Source organism: Ranitomeya imitator, chromosome 5, assembly GCF_032444005.1.
Source record: "Ranitomeya imitator isolate aRanImi1 chromosome 5, aRanImi1.pri, whole genome shotgun sequence".
Taxonomy (NCBI): domain Eukaryota; kingdom Metazoa; phylum Chordata; class Amphibia; order Anura; family Dendrobatidae; genus Ranitomeya; species Ranitomeya imitator.
In genome coordinates, this window is record NC_091286.1 from 564,369,683 (window position 1) to 564,385,973 (window position 16,291).

At 42.8% G+C, this 16,291-nt stretch overlaps 1 protein-coding gene across 1 annotated transcript in view; it reads right to left on the bottom strand.

The window, feature by feature from the left end:
• FARP2 (FERM, ARH/RhoGEF and pleckstrin domain protein 2) overlaps positions 1–16,291 on the bottom strand; it is a 135,956-nt gene that overhangs the window by 105,393 nt on the left and 14,272 nt on the right. Inside the window, exon 2 of the mRNA XM_069726779.1 lies at positions 5,966–6,178. Coding sequence (XP_069582880.1) covers positions 5,966–6,166 — 201 coding nt within the window. The 5' untranslated portion in view covers positions 6,167–6,178. The remainder of the gene's footprint in view (positions 1–5,965; positions 6,179–16,291) is intronic.

Genomic DNA, 16,291 nt, shown 5'->3' on the forward strand with positions numbered 1-16,291 from the left:
GGATATACTTCAAGCGACGCCAAGGGTTTTCCTGGCACACATTTTAGTGTACAACATAAATGTGTGAGGAGAACGTCGCTGATGCTGCCACAGGCGTATTGTGGGCAGGGCAGCGATCCAAGGCTGCTAACTGTCTGATCAGTACACGATGCCTCAAGTCTTGTCCTAACCCTATGTGGGTGTGAGCTGCCTCCCTTCTGACTCACACAACAGGCAGGGACACATCAGGCGGCTTCACTACCAGAGCCATATACCATTCCTCAGAAAATCACACACAGGGAAACACGGGAAGGAGTGATGAGGGTCAGTGGTGCCGGTCTGGCCTCTCTCGTGACCCTGTACTGATTATAGGGTAGCATCAGGCCATTCCCACCGGTATAGCAGTATGTGTAGTCATTTTATTACAAATGGCAAGGGCAGATAGTCAGCAAAGAGCAAGTCCCCTACAGAAATGTCCGCTCCGTCACATTAGGCGGCATTCCGCTAGAATTTTGCACATAGGGCTGTGATGTGCCCGATTCACACAGATGTGGGGAAACTCAAATAGTGTCACGAATGTCCAATCATATCAGAGATAAGTAGGCACAGACTGCTATATATATGTCAATTGTGGGCCATGTAAAAGAATTTGAAGGTAATCTGTCACCAGGTTTTTGCCACCTAAGCATAATGTAAAGACACAGATATTGATTCCAGCGATGTGTCACTTACTGGGCTACTTACTGTAGTTTTGAAAAAAATCTGTTTTATCAGCAAACTAACACTAAAGCACTAGTAAACCTGCTGCCAGGTAGCCCTCCATATTCATGAGCTCTATATAACCCCGCCCCCACGACTGATTGGCTGCTTTCTGCCTATGAACAGTGTATACAGAAAGCTGCCAGTGAGTGGTGTGGATGGGTTATACATATCTCAGCATTCAGAGAACTGGGAGATCTGCAGAAGTGAAAACAGGGATTTTATTACAAAAATGCAGCAAGCGGTCCAGTAAGTGATAGCGATACCTGCGGTTTATTTGTAAGAAAGCAGATTTGGGAATCCCACCTGTGCTTCTTTGTATGCACATTAGCCATTAGGTTTTGATGTAAGCAGACTTTTCTCTCCGAGAATGAAGAGTAATATTACTAGCATTTGTGAGCATGCTGATGCCAGAACGTCTCTTCTGAGAATTACAGCCCCATCAGTAAGTGTTTCATGATTATTTACAGGTGCCTCGCGGATGGGCAACTTCATGTACAGTTTTATAAAGCTTCTGTCATGATCAAGTACAGGCAATAAAGACGTTCATGAGTCAGAGCCAATCAGATTTCCTGCTTTGCACTGAGGAGTGGCAAACACCCTGAAACATGGGACTGCAAATGGAGTTTCTAATTTGGCTTATTATCCCAAGTCATGTGGTAAGGCTGGGTTCACACTACGTTTACAGCAGCCCGTTCCACACATACGGTAACGGCTGATGTAAACGTAAGTGCCGGTATTGCGCTAGCAGTGACGGACCCGGAAACGCTGCAGCCCGCGTCTCAGTGTCCGTCACTCAATGACGGCACATCCCTAGTGCACGCCCATTGTGGGCGTGCGCTAGCGATGCGTTCGACATTGGAGTTAATGGCGGCCTTAACGGACTACGGATCGCTAGAGTTCAAGTCCTTTGCCTCTGTGAAGAGGCTATTTGCTTATGCAGGTAGTCCTCGACTTACGACGTTGATCAGTTCTTACGCGGCGTCGTAAACCGAATTTTGACGTAAGTCGGACCATACGTTCATACAGTACTGTACCATAATAACAGTACAGTACTGCAAACACTTGGCCTATCCAAACACCTATCCTAACACAGTGCCCTACATAATTAGGGTGTTATGGCGTGCAAGAGACTTGTTTTCCTCGTGTAACCGGGTACAGTGTACAGTACTGGCCTCTATTCTTCCGCCGCTGCACGTAGTTTGACTTACGACGCAAAACCGCGTAAGTCGGAATGAGGCATTGTATAAAGCGTCGTAACCACAAAACGACGTAACACGAGACAGACATAACCCGAGGACTAACTGTATAAAGAATTTACATTTTATACCTAAATCTAAGCAAATAGTTTATATCACAAGCGGGCATCACCATATTAAACACAATAAGCCTCTTGGAGGGTCGGTTAGAAAAAGCTTTCCTCTACTGCACTCCTGGAACCCGCACAGTCAGGTGCAATGAGATTACAACCTCGAGGGCTCAATCACACCACTGTACTACAGCTATGTACAACTTTCCAGCTGATTGCCGCAGATTCTCAATTCAGAAAGAGGACCAAAAATCCATAGGAAAGTACAGTACAAGTCAAGAGGTGTCTGAAAAGTCCAAGCACATGAAACAATTCAGTGCTGCCGATCTAAAGGCATGCCTAACATGTGGCAGCGCTGCTAAACACTACCCAATACACCGGCCATAGAAATCAATGGGCCCTTACTGCACTTCAATGTGCGAGGTTTCATCGGATACCCATACTACAGAGGTAGTGATGAGCGAATATACTCGTTACTCGAGATTTCCCAAGCATGCTCAGGTGTCCTCCGAGTATTTTTTAGTGCTCGGAGATTTAGTTTTCCTCACTTAAGCTGAATGATTTACATCTCTTAGCCAGCATAAGTACATGTGGGGATTCCCTAGCAACCAGGCAACCCCCACATGTACTTATGCTGGCTAACAGATGTAAATCATTCAGCTGAGGGGAGGAAAACTAAATCTCAGAGCACTAAAAAAAAAATACTCGGAGGACACCCGAGCGTGCTTGGGAAATCTAACAAGTATATTAGCTCATCACTATACAGAGGTAATATCCTTACATCATGGATCTGTTATACTATCAGGCTACCTTCGTGGTACACGTCATGGCCAAAAACTACACCGATAATATGTGAAGGAAGCAAATGACAGCGAAAAGCTTTTACTGCCAACGGCCATTAGGTAGAAGGTTATGTCACTGCTCAGTTATAATGGTAGTAGCTATCTGCACACTGTGCCACTGTGGCAGGGGCCTCTCGGCCATAGTGTCCCATTGTAGAATTACTTCCCACCCGGTAGACAGGTGCTATACATGTGTATATATAGACAAAAATAAAATACAGTAAAAAATAATAATAATCTGAACATAAAAGTACCTTTCATTTTATCCGATCTAAAAAAAAAAAATGATGTCCGAATACAACAACTGAAGGGGGATTTGTTCACATACAGAGGTAAAAAGAGCAAAGCTTGTTAGCAGAGCTTATCCCGAGTCCATCTGCTTCCCATTGAAGGCAAAGCTGGCCTGAGAATACCAGATGCTCATCGTCATTACACGCCGTCCAGCCCAGGATTATGTGGGAAGCCCTGACTGCGCCTTTCCTTCCAGCCACACATGCCAACAACTGCCATTCACCTAAAACGGCAAACAGTCACAGAAAGAGAATTCGCCAAATGTCCCTTCTAAATACAGTCATATCTGTACTGCAAACAGAAAATCACCTTATGAGACTATTAATACACACGTGGCAGATTGGCTGCACAATTTGGTGAGGATTCTATACAGCAACCGAAGGAAAACCCCATCCACACATACTGTAAATGTATATACGGTATATATCTATCAGAGATGGCAGTGTTACATTACCATAGATCAGTAAATGATTAACACTAGTGCACACAGGCAGACCAGGCTTCAGATGACGGTCTGCTCAGCAATCTGTAATACATTGTTAAGGCTATGTGCACACCTTCAGTAATTGGCTGCAGAAATTTCTGCACCATTTCTGCATCTCTTGGCAGGAAAAAAATACAGTAGCAGAAACGCACATTTGACTCCATTTGCATGCATTTTTCTTAAATTTTGTGATGAAAAAATGCTGAAAAAAATGATGTAAGAATTGACATGCTACAGATATTTTTCTGCACCAAATCTGCCAGTCAGAAATAAGCAACATGTGCATGACACTTCAGTAAATTGTAATTGACTTTGATGACATCAGGATCCTTCAGGGTTTGTGACAAATCTCCAATTAAAAATGCATAAAAAAAAAGAGAGGCAAAAACTCAAAGTGTGCACATGTCCTTAGTGTACTTAGGCTTCCTTTGTTCTCGGCAGCACAGGTCCTGTTTACACAGAATACGCTGCAAACGAGCTACAAACGAGCGGTCTCCATTGCTCGTTGGGTGATAGGCAGCCTGTTGGAACTGCATAATTATCATGAATCGAGTATATCTAGGATCAATTTTTTACGATTGAGTGGAAATGCACCTTTACTGGGGATTTACAGTACAAACCCCTCCATGTCTGAACATACCCTTAGGCTGTGTGCACACGATGCAGATTTGATGCAGAATTTTCTGCATAAAATCTGCACTAAATCTGCATCTCCTGGCAGAATCCGCAGGTGCGTTTTTTGTGCATTTTTTGTGCATTTTTTGTGCGTTTCTTTAATGCGTTTTTTGTGCAGATTTTACCAATGGATTTCTATTATGGAGGGGCGCAGAAACGCTGCAGAACTGCACAAAAGAAGTGACATGCACTTCTTTGAAATCTGCAGCGTTTCTGCACAGATTTTTCTGAACCATGTGCACTGCTTTTTTTTTTTCACATTGATTTACATTGTACTGTAAATCACAGTGCAGTTCTGCAGCGTTTCTGCTGCAGAAAAATCTGCTGCAGTTCTGCACTAAATCTGCATCGTGTGCACATACCCTAAGGCTATGTTCACACTTTGCGGATTCCACTGCGGATTTTTCCGCAGCAGAATTCCAAAATCTGCAGTGAAAACCCATCGCGGTTTTTACTGCGGATTTATCGCGGTTTTTACTGCGGTTTCTTCTGCGGATTTTCATCTGCAGTTTCCTATTGGAGCAGGTGAAAATCCGCAGAAAAGAAGTGACATGCTGCGGAATGCAATCCGCTGCGTTTCCGCGCGTTTTTTTCCTCAGCATATGCACAGCGTTTTTGGTTTCCCATAGGTTTACATTGTACTGTAAACTCATGGGAAACTGCTGCAGATCCGCAGCGGTCAAATCCGCTGCGGATCCGCAGCAAAATCCGCAAAGTGTGAACATACCCTAAAGGTTATCCACACAGTGTTCTTTTATGGGTCGCTTGCTCAAAAAACATTTGAAAAGATTCTTCCTATTCATTTCTATTGTAAAACTACTTTGCTGCTCATGTTTATTTTTTTTTGCGCGTTTTTTTTCCAGCTTAGGTTCTGAAACCCACCTGGTGGGAGGTAGGAAAATGTATGTCACTTCTTTGTAGCATTTCCTGATGGAAAAAACTGCGAACCAGACAGTTCAACCTCCAAAAACAGTTGAGTACTCTTCAAAATTGCTTCAGGAAATTAAGAACTCCTCCAAGAACTCCACTCAAAAGAAGAGTTTCCTGAAGCAGTTTTTACCACCTCAAAAAGTAAAAAAAAACAACTTCTGTGTACACATACCCTAAATGTTTAACCACCAAGATAATATTGTTTAACCACCGTAATGGTTCCTACGGGTGTGGCGAGAGATAGCAGCCAGCAGGGCGTGTTTCTTGTAGGCCACAAGTGAATGCTCAGCCTATACTCAAACACGTGTGCGGATTTCTTGGCTCTGAAGAACCTTCCTTTCTGTCAGGTAAGAGCAGTGTCGGTTTAGATGTGTAACATCACACACTCCATAACTTTAACCCCTGAGGTTCACACGGCAGCTGAACACTGAAACTAACATATCAGTCTACTCTGAGGGAATGAGGTGAATCTAGAAATAATCTACATTACATGCTTGGTAAATTCATGAATAGAATTTTCTAGAGAAGCCAACATAATGGTAGGTCTGAAAACGAAAGAATAGGTCCAATCTCTGGAATTTAGCAGAATAGGACATTTGGACCAGCAATATACTAAAGTGTATAATTAACCTTATTGCGAAAGAAAAAAATAACGAAGAGCACGACACGTGACTTATAAATGAGTAGAAAACGTACCCCTACTTCCACAGAGAGAACAGTGCCATCCAGAAGTAAAATGGAGGAGCATGAATCCTGGTTTGTGGCCTTGGCAGGTGAAGAGAAGGTCATGCTGAGGGTCTGTCCTGGCTCAAGGGTACTTATTCCAGTGGTCCTTTGGGTACCTAGACGGGCCCCTGGAGTCTGCAGCACACGGTAAGTGCCTTCTATTTCTCCCATTGTGGTCAGTTTCTGAAAAAAGTAAAAAATAAAACATTATTAATAATATTCACATTAAAATGAATTCAATAAAAGTCTGTTAGCGTCTTTTGGAAGGACTATTCGGGCATGTGCACATAACATTTTTTTCAGGTGGGTGCACTCCAAACCCAAACTGAAAAAACACTCAGATAATGCTGAAATGGATGAACGTTTGCATTGGCATGTAAAAGTGACTGGCTGTACGTATGTTGCGGTTTTGGAGAGTCTTAACTGATTTAGGGTTCAAAAGATGCCAAGCGGGTGAAATAATTGAGCTGATCATCAGGCCTTTTCCACTCTGAAGATGCTCAATAGAAGTCAACGGTAACTCTCAAAAGACAACTGGACGATGCCTGGGCGTCTTTGTGAGCATTTTCCAAAAAGATGCCTTGACATCTAGCTATCAGTTTCTTCCTTGTTAAATTTAAAAAAAAAAAGAAAACTAAATGGAAAAGCCCCAGCACAAAAAATGACCCAAAATGATGGAAAACGGTTTTAAGGGTTTGAGCACACGTTGCAGATTTCCTGCGGATCCGCAGAGTTTTTTTCAGCGCAGATTCGCTGCAGAACCGCAAGTGATTTACAGTACAATGTAAATCAATAGGAAAAAAATGCTGTGCTAATGGTGCGGGAAAATCCGCACGGAAAAAGCAGTAGATTCAAATAAGGACCATGTCAATTCTATTTGCGGATTTGCAGCGTTTCTGCACCCGTCCGCAAAAAAAAGAGTGGATTTTGACCTGCATTTTCTGCCAAGAAATGCAGAGTCTGCACAGACAATTCCGGTCTAATCTGCAACGTGTGCATATAGCCTGAAAACAAATATCACACATCAAAAACAACAAAAAAGTGCCAGGAAACTAAAAAAGATGTAAGAGGAAAAAAAAAAAAAAAAAGACAGCTCAGGATATGTCAACTGCCCTTAAGGGTCTTCCTCATGTAAAAACTTGGCAGGTTGGCCACATGTAAAAGACGATGTGTACACATACCCTAAGGGTATGCTTCCACGTTAAGTATATGCAGCATTTTGTACGCAGCTCCGCCCAAAGCGCTGCCAGCTTTTGTACGCGCGGTGATTCCGCCTGTATTCACTGAACCATGCGGAATCACCACATCCTATACATGGACCGTGTAATTTGCCTTGTATAGACTGAGCTTCTCCCCAAGATAAATAGACATGCTGCAGTCTATAAAGACGCTCCGCATGTCCGTATACGCAATTGGCCTGCGTCTTTGTATGCATAGTGGAGATGGGATTTCATAAAATCCCCTCCACTATGCTGTACGCAGCATCCAATCCACAGCGTTTCCTGACTGTGGAAACATAGCCTTACGGTCCAGGCAGTTATCCTGTTTATCCAGTTACCAAATGGCATGAATACAATAATATCAGGACACATTGATCTGTGGTCTTTACTACTTCTATACCAGAGACCAGACTAGTCTAGCACTGGCCACGGATGACTTCATCCAGCACTGCTATAAGTGACTGACAAGTACAGTGGGGCAAAAAAGTATTTAGTCAGTCAGCAATAGTGCAAGTTCCACCACTTAAATAGATGAGAGGCGTCTGTAATTTACATCATAGGTAGACCTCAACTATGGGAGACAAACTGAGAAAAAAAAATCCAGAAAATCACATTGTCTGTTTTTTTAACAATTTATTTGCATATTATGGTGGAAAATAAGTATTTGGTCAGAAACAAACAATCAAGATTTCTGGCTCTCACAGACCTGTAACTTCTTCTTTAAGAGTCTCCTCTTTCCTCCACTCATTACCTGTAGTAATGGCACCTGTTTAAACTTGTTATCAGTATAAAAAGACACCTGTGCACACCCTCAAACAGTCTGACTCCAAACTCCACTATGGTGAAGACCAAAGAGCTGTCAAAGGACACCAGAAACAAAATTGTAGCCCTGCACCAGGCTGGGAAGACTGAATCTGCAATAGCCAACCAGCTTGGAGTGAATAAATCAACAGTGGGAGCAATAATTAGAAAATGGAAGACATACAAGACCACTGATAATCTCCCTCGATCTGGGGCTCCACGCAAAATCCCACCCCGTGGGTTCAGAATGATCACAAGAACGGTGAGCAAAAATCCCAGAACCACGCGGGGGGACCTAGTGAATGAACTGCAGAGAGCTGGGACCAATGTAACAAGGCCTACCATAAGTAACACACTACGCCACCATGGACTCAGATCCTGCAGTGCCAGACGTGTCCCACTGCTTAAGCCAGTACATGTCCGGACCCGTCTGAAGTTTGCTAGAGAGCATTTGGATGATCCAGAGGAGTTTTGGGAGAATGTCCTATGGTCTGATGAAACCAAACTGGAACTGTTTGGTAGAAACACAACTTGTCGTGTTTGGAGGAAAAAGAATACGGAGTTGCATCCATCAAACACCATACCTACTGTAAAGCATGGTGGTGGAAACATCATGCTTTGGGGCTGTTTCTCTGCAAAGGGGCCAGGACGACTGATCCGGGTACATGAAAGAATGAATGGGGCCATGTATCGTGAGATTTTGAGTGCAAACCTCCTTCTATCAGCAAGGGCATTGAAGATGAAACGTGGCTGGGTCTTTCAACATGACAGTGATCCAAAGCACACCGCCAGGGCAACGAAGGAGTGGCTTCGTAAGAAGCATTTCAAGGTCCTGGAGTGGCCTAGCCAGTCTCCAGATCACAACCCTATAGAAAACCTTTGGAGGGAGTTGAAAGTCCGTGTTGCCAAGCGAAAAGCCAAAAACATCACTGCTCTAGAGGAGATCTGCATGGAGGAATGGGCCAACATACCAACAACAGTGTGTGGCAACCTTGTGAAGACTTACAGAAAACGTTTGACCTCTGTCATTGCCAACAAAGGATATATTACAAAGTATTGAGATGAAATTTTGTTTCTGACCAAATACTTATTTTCCACCATAATATGCAAATAAATTGTTAAAAAAACAGACAATGTGATTTTCTGGATTTTTTTTTCTCAGTTTGTCTCCCATAGTTGAGGTCTACCTATGATGTAAATTACAGACGCCTCTCATCTTTTTAAGTGGTGGAACTTGCACTATTGCTGACTGACTAAATACTTTTTTGCCCCACTGTATATTTGCAATTTCATGTAGCCGGGCTCTGATTCATTCTGCTCGTGGTTTTGGCAGCATCAATCAGGTGACAGGGTAAACTTAAGGAAAATAAATCGTTTTCTGCAATCTGCTAGACTTCATGATATCAGTCGATTCATCACTAGAGAATCTGTCCACAGTTTATGCTGTCTGACGCCAGCATTGAGTGCTGATAGAGAGCTCTTCATCAGGAGCTGCAGTTCCCCTGTCATTGATTGATTGACATATGAAAGTAAAAGGAGAAAGGTGTCAATCAGTGGAGCGTAGGTGGAGAAGCCACAGGTATGAATACCAATGGGCCCACTCCACTGCTGGTGAAGTAACAGGACTTTACGAAGACTTCAGTGGCCGCTGAAGAGCTGCAGCGCTCATGTGACATAACCAATGTCACAGGATCACCGGCGAACATAGCGCTCGCCGCGGAGGAGCAGCACTATTCTGAGAGGTAAGATCTTTTCTTACTTTATTCAGCACATTGAGGACATTGAAAAGGTGTTGACGAATAGTGTTCAAGCACTTTAATAGAAATGAATGGAAAATATTTTTTGCAGACCATTATGTTGCATTCCTGGATAAAAATACTGAAAAAGAAACAGTTTGCCATATATGAAGAATACAATCCAAACACAATAAACTTATTGTATCACTGATGGTCAGGAAACAAGAACTCCAGTCTTACTGACTTACAAGTTGCAAAACCAGTTCAACCAAGACAACCCTTTTATTATCCAAACAAAACAAGTGAAAAATAGAAGAAAGACAAAAAGGAGAGAAACCTGTGGCTAATGTTACACTGAGGCTCCTGTTCATAACAGAGTCAGATCCATTGTACGATGGATCCCAATAGTGTTATTGTTGTCATCAGATCTGGCATGAGGCCCCAACACTATTACTGACAAAACCGCCATGTCCTCATCAGGTACAGGATGAAACATCAATGCTTGACCCCCAGAAAACTTCATTAAAATGTTTTCACTCCCTCTCCCAGCCAATTTTTTTTTGCGCTTTCGTTTTTCCTTTTCCTTCTTCCAAAAGCCATAACATTTTGTTTTTTAACATAGCCACGTAAAGGACTTGTTGTAGGGCTGTAGTTTTGAATGACGTCATTAATTTTACCATATAATGTAGTGAAAAACATGAGAAAAAATTCCAGGGAGGGGGGTGTGAAATAGTGAACACTATGCAATTCTACCATTACTTGTACTGGGTTTTGTTTTCATAACAATCATCACTCAAGGTCAGGATGACCACAACAAAACTTGTACTTTTTTTGGATTTACTGTAAATGGGTTAAAAAAAAAATTTAAAAAAAAATCAGACATTAAAAAAAAAAAACATGACATGGTTACTGTTGCCAATTTGCAAGGTTTTCAGTTTTCCATCAATGGAGCAGTGTGAGGGTTTGGTTTTTTTTTTTCCATTTTGAGCTGATATATTTAATCATACAATTTTGAGGTCTAGAAGACAATTTGATTTTTTTTTTTAGAGAGGTTTGGTGATTGAAAAGCCATAATTGTGACACCTTGATTTTTTTCGTATTATGTTGTTTACTCATCGGGTTCATTAATTTTATATTTGGTAACACAGGACAGAAATAACATAGACAAATATGTTTATTTTTCCTTTTTTTATCTCATTATTTTTAATGGGACAAAGGAGCATGTGTTACGCTCAGGGACCAGGAAAGCGAGATAAGTGGACCCACTGGACCGAAACAGCGAACCTCCCCAGGACGACTGGACCAGGTGGACCGCCCCCTATACAGGGAGCGTTAGGAGCAGGCTCAGGGGAGACTACTGAACGGCAGCCGGTACCAAAGTACAGGGAAAGGAAAAGGTCAGGGCAGGGACGACGGAAAAGAGAACGAAGAAGGAGAAGCGGAACGGATAACGGGAACTGACAAGACAGACAGAGAATGGAAGGACAAACCGGAAGACAGGATGGAGACACGAGACCACGGAAGCGCAGGAGACGATGGCGGAAGGACTAGGCAGAGGATCTGGAACACCGGGAAGAAACGAAGGTACAGGAGAACTCCAGGACCACAGAGAGCAGGGGAAAGAGTGTCCAAAGAAAAAGGCAGAGTGCGCATACATGTGCTCCCAGTAGAGGGCGCTGTGGACGCGCAGGAGCGCTGCTAAGTAATGTCAGCGCTGCCAGCGAGACACAGAGCTGACCGGAGTAGGGAAGGCAGAGTGCGCGTGCGCAGGACACCCTAGTCCGCGCGCGCCCGACAGGAAGCAGGAGCCGGGAGAGCGAGCAGAGAAGGCGGCGCTGGAGAAGGAACAGGAGCGCGCCGGGACGCCGAGGAGCGGTAAGTAAAAGCGGACAGCAGGGGTCGCGGCGGTGATAATGGCGACCTGACAGCATGATTCCAACTCTGAATTTTTTTTTTTCATATTTAAAACTTGGTATATATATTTTTTTTACTTTATATTTTAAATCACCTTAGGACTAGAAATCTGCCTCTTTTGAAGCTCAGCATACAGCTGAACTTCAGGAAGACCAAGATGGCAGTCATGGGGGCCTTCAACAGGCCTTTGCCTACCAGAGTAACCCATTGGTACCCCACAAAATGGGACGTGATTGCAGACAGTGGCAAGTTAACGGTTAACAGCTCCAGCCATGGCTGTTAGACAGTTACCGGCTATTTAATATAACCAGCATCAGCCACGTGGGAAGGGAACTCACCTCCTGATCCCCCTCTATATGCCAGCCCGGATGTACAGTTATGTCAATATACACAAATGGGTTAACTCACTTATCACTTATAAAAAGAGTAAGTGAAATATGTATGATGACTAAGTGATTTTTTTCGCTAGTCCATGTATGGAGCACTATTGCAGCTTTTTTATCAGACCGATTCCCTGGGAATTTTTTTTTTTAAAGAGGTTTAAGCCAGCTTTTGGATAAACTAAACCCCTTAAAAGGTACAATCTGAGTAAAGGAAAAAAAAAGTATTCAATGTTTGCAACATGCTCATCACAATCTGAAAAAGTGGGCAATGAATACCAGGCAGGGATGTGGCCAACAACTTTAGACATATGTTTGCAACACCAGTCTTGATTCCGTCCTATTGTTTCTTTCCAAAGCTAATCTTCCATCTGAAGTTGCTGTACTTCCAATGTGCAGCACATGTTACCAACATGTAACGTCATAGTGCGTCACATATCGAACGCTGGTGTAAAAAGAGGGCACAAGAGCTGAGCCCGCACCGTACCAGGGAAATACTGGCTGGGATATTCCTGAAACATCAAAAGCTGGAGCTTGTCACTACTGTTTAACCAGTGATTAACACCGCCATTTAGAAAGTGCAATCGCAGGCCTTCATAGGAGAAGGCGTCATGTTATCTATAGTCTGCATTACTGGTGTATTGAAGTATATAGAAAAAGCGATCAAACAATTGATGGTTTAAGTCCTTTAAGAGAACTATAAAAAAAAAAAAAAAGTATAAAATTAAATCTGAAAAAAAAAAGTCACATTCTCTCCGTTAAAAGTAAATAAAGAAAAAAAGAAGGATATTTGGTAGCACCAGTCGAGTGGGGGGTCTTAGAAGTGACTGGCATATACAGATGACTGTCAACCATTGATAGGACCACTCACTTATCAAAAATATCACATGAAGAGTCCGAGTGTAAAAGAGATATCCAGGAGTATTTAATTTATTACTATGTGCCTAAGAACTAACAGGCAGATAATGGCTACCTGTTCTGCCCTACATGGATCTTTGCTGGCACAAAGCGCTCATGACAGCGATTCAGCAGCTTCCGCTGATGTCACCTTACAGTTCGGCAGCTTCTCATCCGTTCTTCTCTGTAGACTGGGTATGACTGCTGACTGACAGCTGACTCCCTGCTGCCTAACTGCGGGGAGCTGGCGCCAATCAACATGATGTCAGCAGTCACAGCCTGTCGATGTTGCAGCCAGGAAGAAGAATGGCTGTGTTGACGTGGAGCAGCTGAATGACAGCTCTGTGCTGGATAGAACAGGCAGGTTAGTTAGCAACTACCTGTCTGCTCATTTTTAGTCCCATAGTAGAAAAAAAAATAGTCCTGGACAAACCTTTAAGTGATTAAAACACAAGTTATACTGAATCTCTTCTCCCAAAACTAAATATCAATCCGCTCAGCTCCCCTGCTCAACAACATGGTGCCCGCAGGGTGCCTGGCATTTTCAAAATGACAAGTTCCATTAAAAAAAACAAAAAACAAAACAAAAACAACAACACACTGACTAAAACATGATCCACGTGTCTCAAACTGATGCACCATTTTTAGGTCACAGCTATGTCTAGGAACTGTGTCTAGGCATTTATACCTCAGAAACACATCACCACAGGAATGTATGAGGACGATAGGAATGATAGAATATTTCCTTTATAAGCGCCGGGCCTTCAGGAATACTATCATTAAACCTACAGGAGTCTGCACTAATAGGTTGATGAATACAGCTATATATACACAAACTAGCAAATGCTGCTTTGCAGGGTGAGGGCCACATGTTGTGCCCCAACAGCCATGTTCAGACATACTGCAAATTGAGTAAGATCATCACATTTCATGTAATAAGCAATGAAAATGAACTGAAATGTCAGTTATCGTCTGGCTTTATTCACACAGCAGTATTTGTATGCCAAAACCAGGAGTGACTCCAAAACACAGAACCGGTGTCAGTCCTTCAATAACAGTCTGCTTTTGGCATATAAACACTGATGCAGAAATACTGACATGTGAATACGCCCTTACACGGTACCCCATAATCCATTCACCTCCATCCAGTACTGTACCTACTAAAGTCTGCAATGGTCGGTTACACCTCACTGGATCTAGCCGTCTCTAAGGCTGCCATCACACTAGCAGTATATAGTCAGTATTTTACATCAGTATTTGTAAGCCAAAACCAGGAGTGGGTGATAAATACAGAACTGGTGCATATGTTTCTATTATACTTTTCCATAGTTCCACTCCTGATTTTGGCTTACAAATACTGAGGTAAAATACGGACCAAATACTACTAGTGTGACGGCAGCCTAAGGCTGGATTGAGACGTCCAAGTTTCACAATCTGTGTTCGGACCACGATTTCTGGATTAACCACAGATCTCCTGACCAAACATATCTTCCTTTTATTTGCCTGTTGATCTTAGGTCTGGAGACCTTCTGCTGGTCTGGAAATCATGGCCTTGTAGATGGACCATGAAACTTTGACGTGTGAAGTTGGCCCAAGACTGACACCATTCATACTGGACACCGGTAACATTCATTCAGATATCAGTCAGACATCCACCTTTTTCTCATATGTTAAAAACCTTTTTTAATAGAGTGTGCTAGATCTATATTGGTCCGTGTGTCATTTCTTTTCATCTGTGTACATCGTCAATTTTTCTTGTGGGAAAAAGATCAATGATATAGAGATTTTTCAAAGCTTCTCTTACCAAATGCTCTATGAAATTTCAGCACTTTGTATAACAGACAGATGACATCAGAGCACTGTTTTGGTTTTTTTTTTTTCACAGACCCATTCGCTAGAATGGGCAGGTTAGATCCGCAACATCAGATAAAAAAAACCGAATGCATTATTTGGGAAGGGGGAGGGTAGGAAAAAAATAATAATATAGTAACGGATGTGTATCTTGGAATTTTCTCTAACACATCACAGCGGTAAGATTCAGCAATGTGAGTGGAGATTAAAAAAAAAGTCCTAGACATGGAAACACGCTCTACCTTCATCCTAACACAATGGCTCCATTTCACATTATGCCAGAATGGGGATTTCGAAATCTCAGCAATTGTGGTAATGAGGATGGATTATCTGCTCCTTAACCATCAGTAGTGATTAGGGTTAATTAGCAGGGCAATCCCAGGAACATGACTGGTGATCTGCCACATGATAAGCCCAAAGACACTTCATCAAACACCAAAGGAGGTTGATCAGAACCCGGCAAAGGAACTGCATTGCTTTCACTGGCAATTATTATTATTAGATATGTAGATTAATTACCTGAAGCCCCCATACTTATTAGATGAAAGTCTGCCAAACTCGCAATTTGGGGCTGGACCGCAGACTGACGGCCAATGAGGCAGAGAAGGATTACAAAGTTGGCATACCAATTAATGACGGGGGTATGTGTCTGACCGCCTATGGGCAACATTCACTGTCAGTTCTAACTCATTAGGCCCACAATGTGCCAATCATGTGCCTCTAATATTATTCTCGTTATGGCTTTTGTGTTGTGACAAGAGATACAATGAACACATATTGCATATTTTTAGCACTTTTTACATGGTTTGTGATAAAAAATAAAAACTCTCTGCAATTGGTTTTATTTCCATTTTTCAGTCTTGTGCAGCAGACACATGATGGTTTTAGAATAGATCTGCCAGAGACATCGCTAGTGAAGGATGGAAACGTGTAACGGACCGAGACGTGGCCAAAGAAAGCGTGGGGGTTAGGCTAAAATAATGAAGAGAGGACAGGGAAAAAAAGCAATTAAAAGCACAGATGAGAACGCTGCCTAACGAAAGACTGTCACAGAGATAGGAGCCGATGTAGACTAGAGGCTCTCGTCATTGTCTGGGGGGCATTGGCCTGAAGCTATTTTTGTGGGCTGCATGTGAACGAAGTCACCATTTCTCCACTGCTCCAGTATGTGCGTGCAACGTGGCTGCAAAGACAGAAGAACTTGAAATGGTGCAGACATTACACATAGGAGAGCTTTCCAACTTTTATTCTACCCTTAAAGGGGTTATGCAGTACTATTTCATTTTCATTTTTACTAAACTACCTGCCTCTGTTGCCTGCTACCGATCTCTGCCGGCACAGACCGCTACCGGCGATTCAGCTGCTTCTACTGACATCAAGTGGACAGAGCGGCGGCTTCTCTTCTGCTCGGGTGACATGGCGCAACTGCTGTCATGCTGATTGAGAGACGGCTCATGGCTGCCTAACTGCAGGAAACCCACTGTCAATCAGCACGAC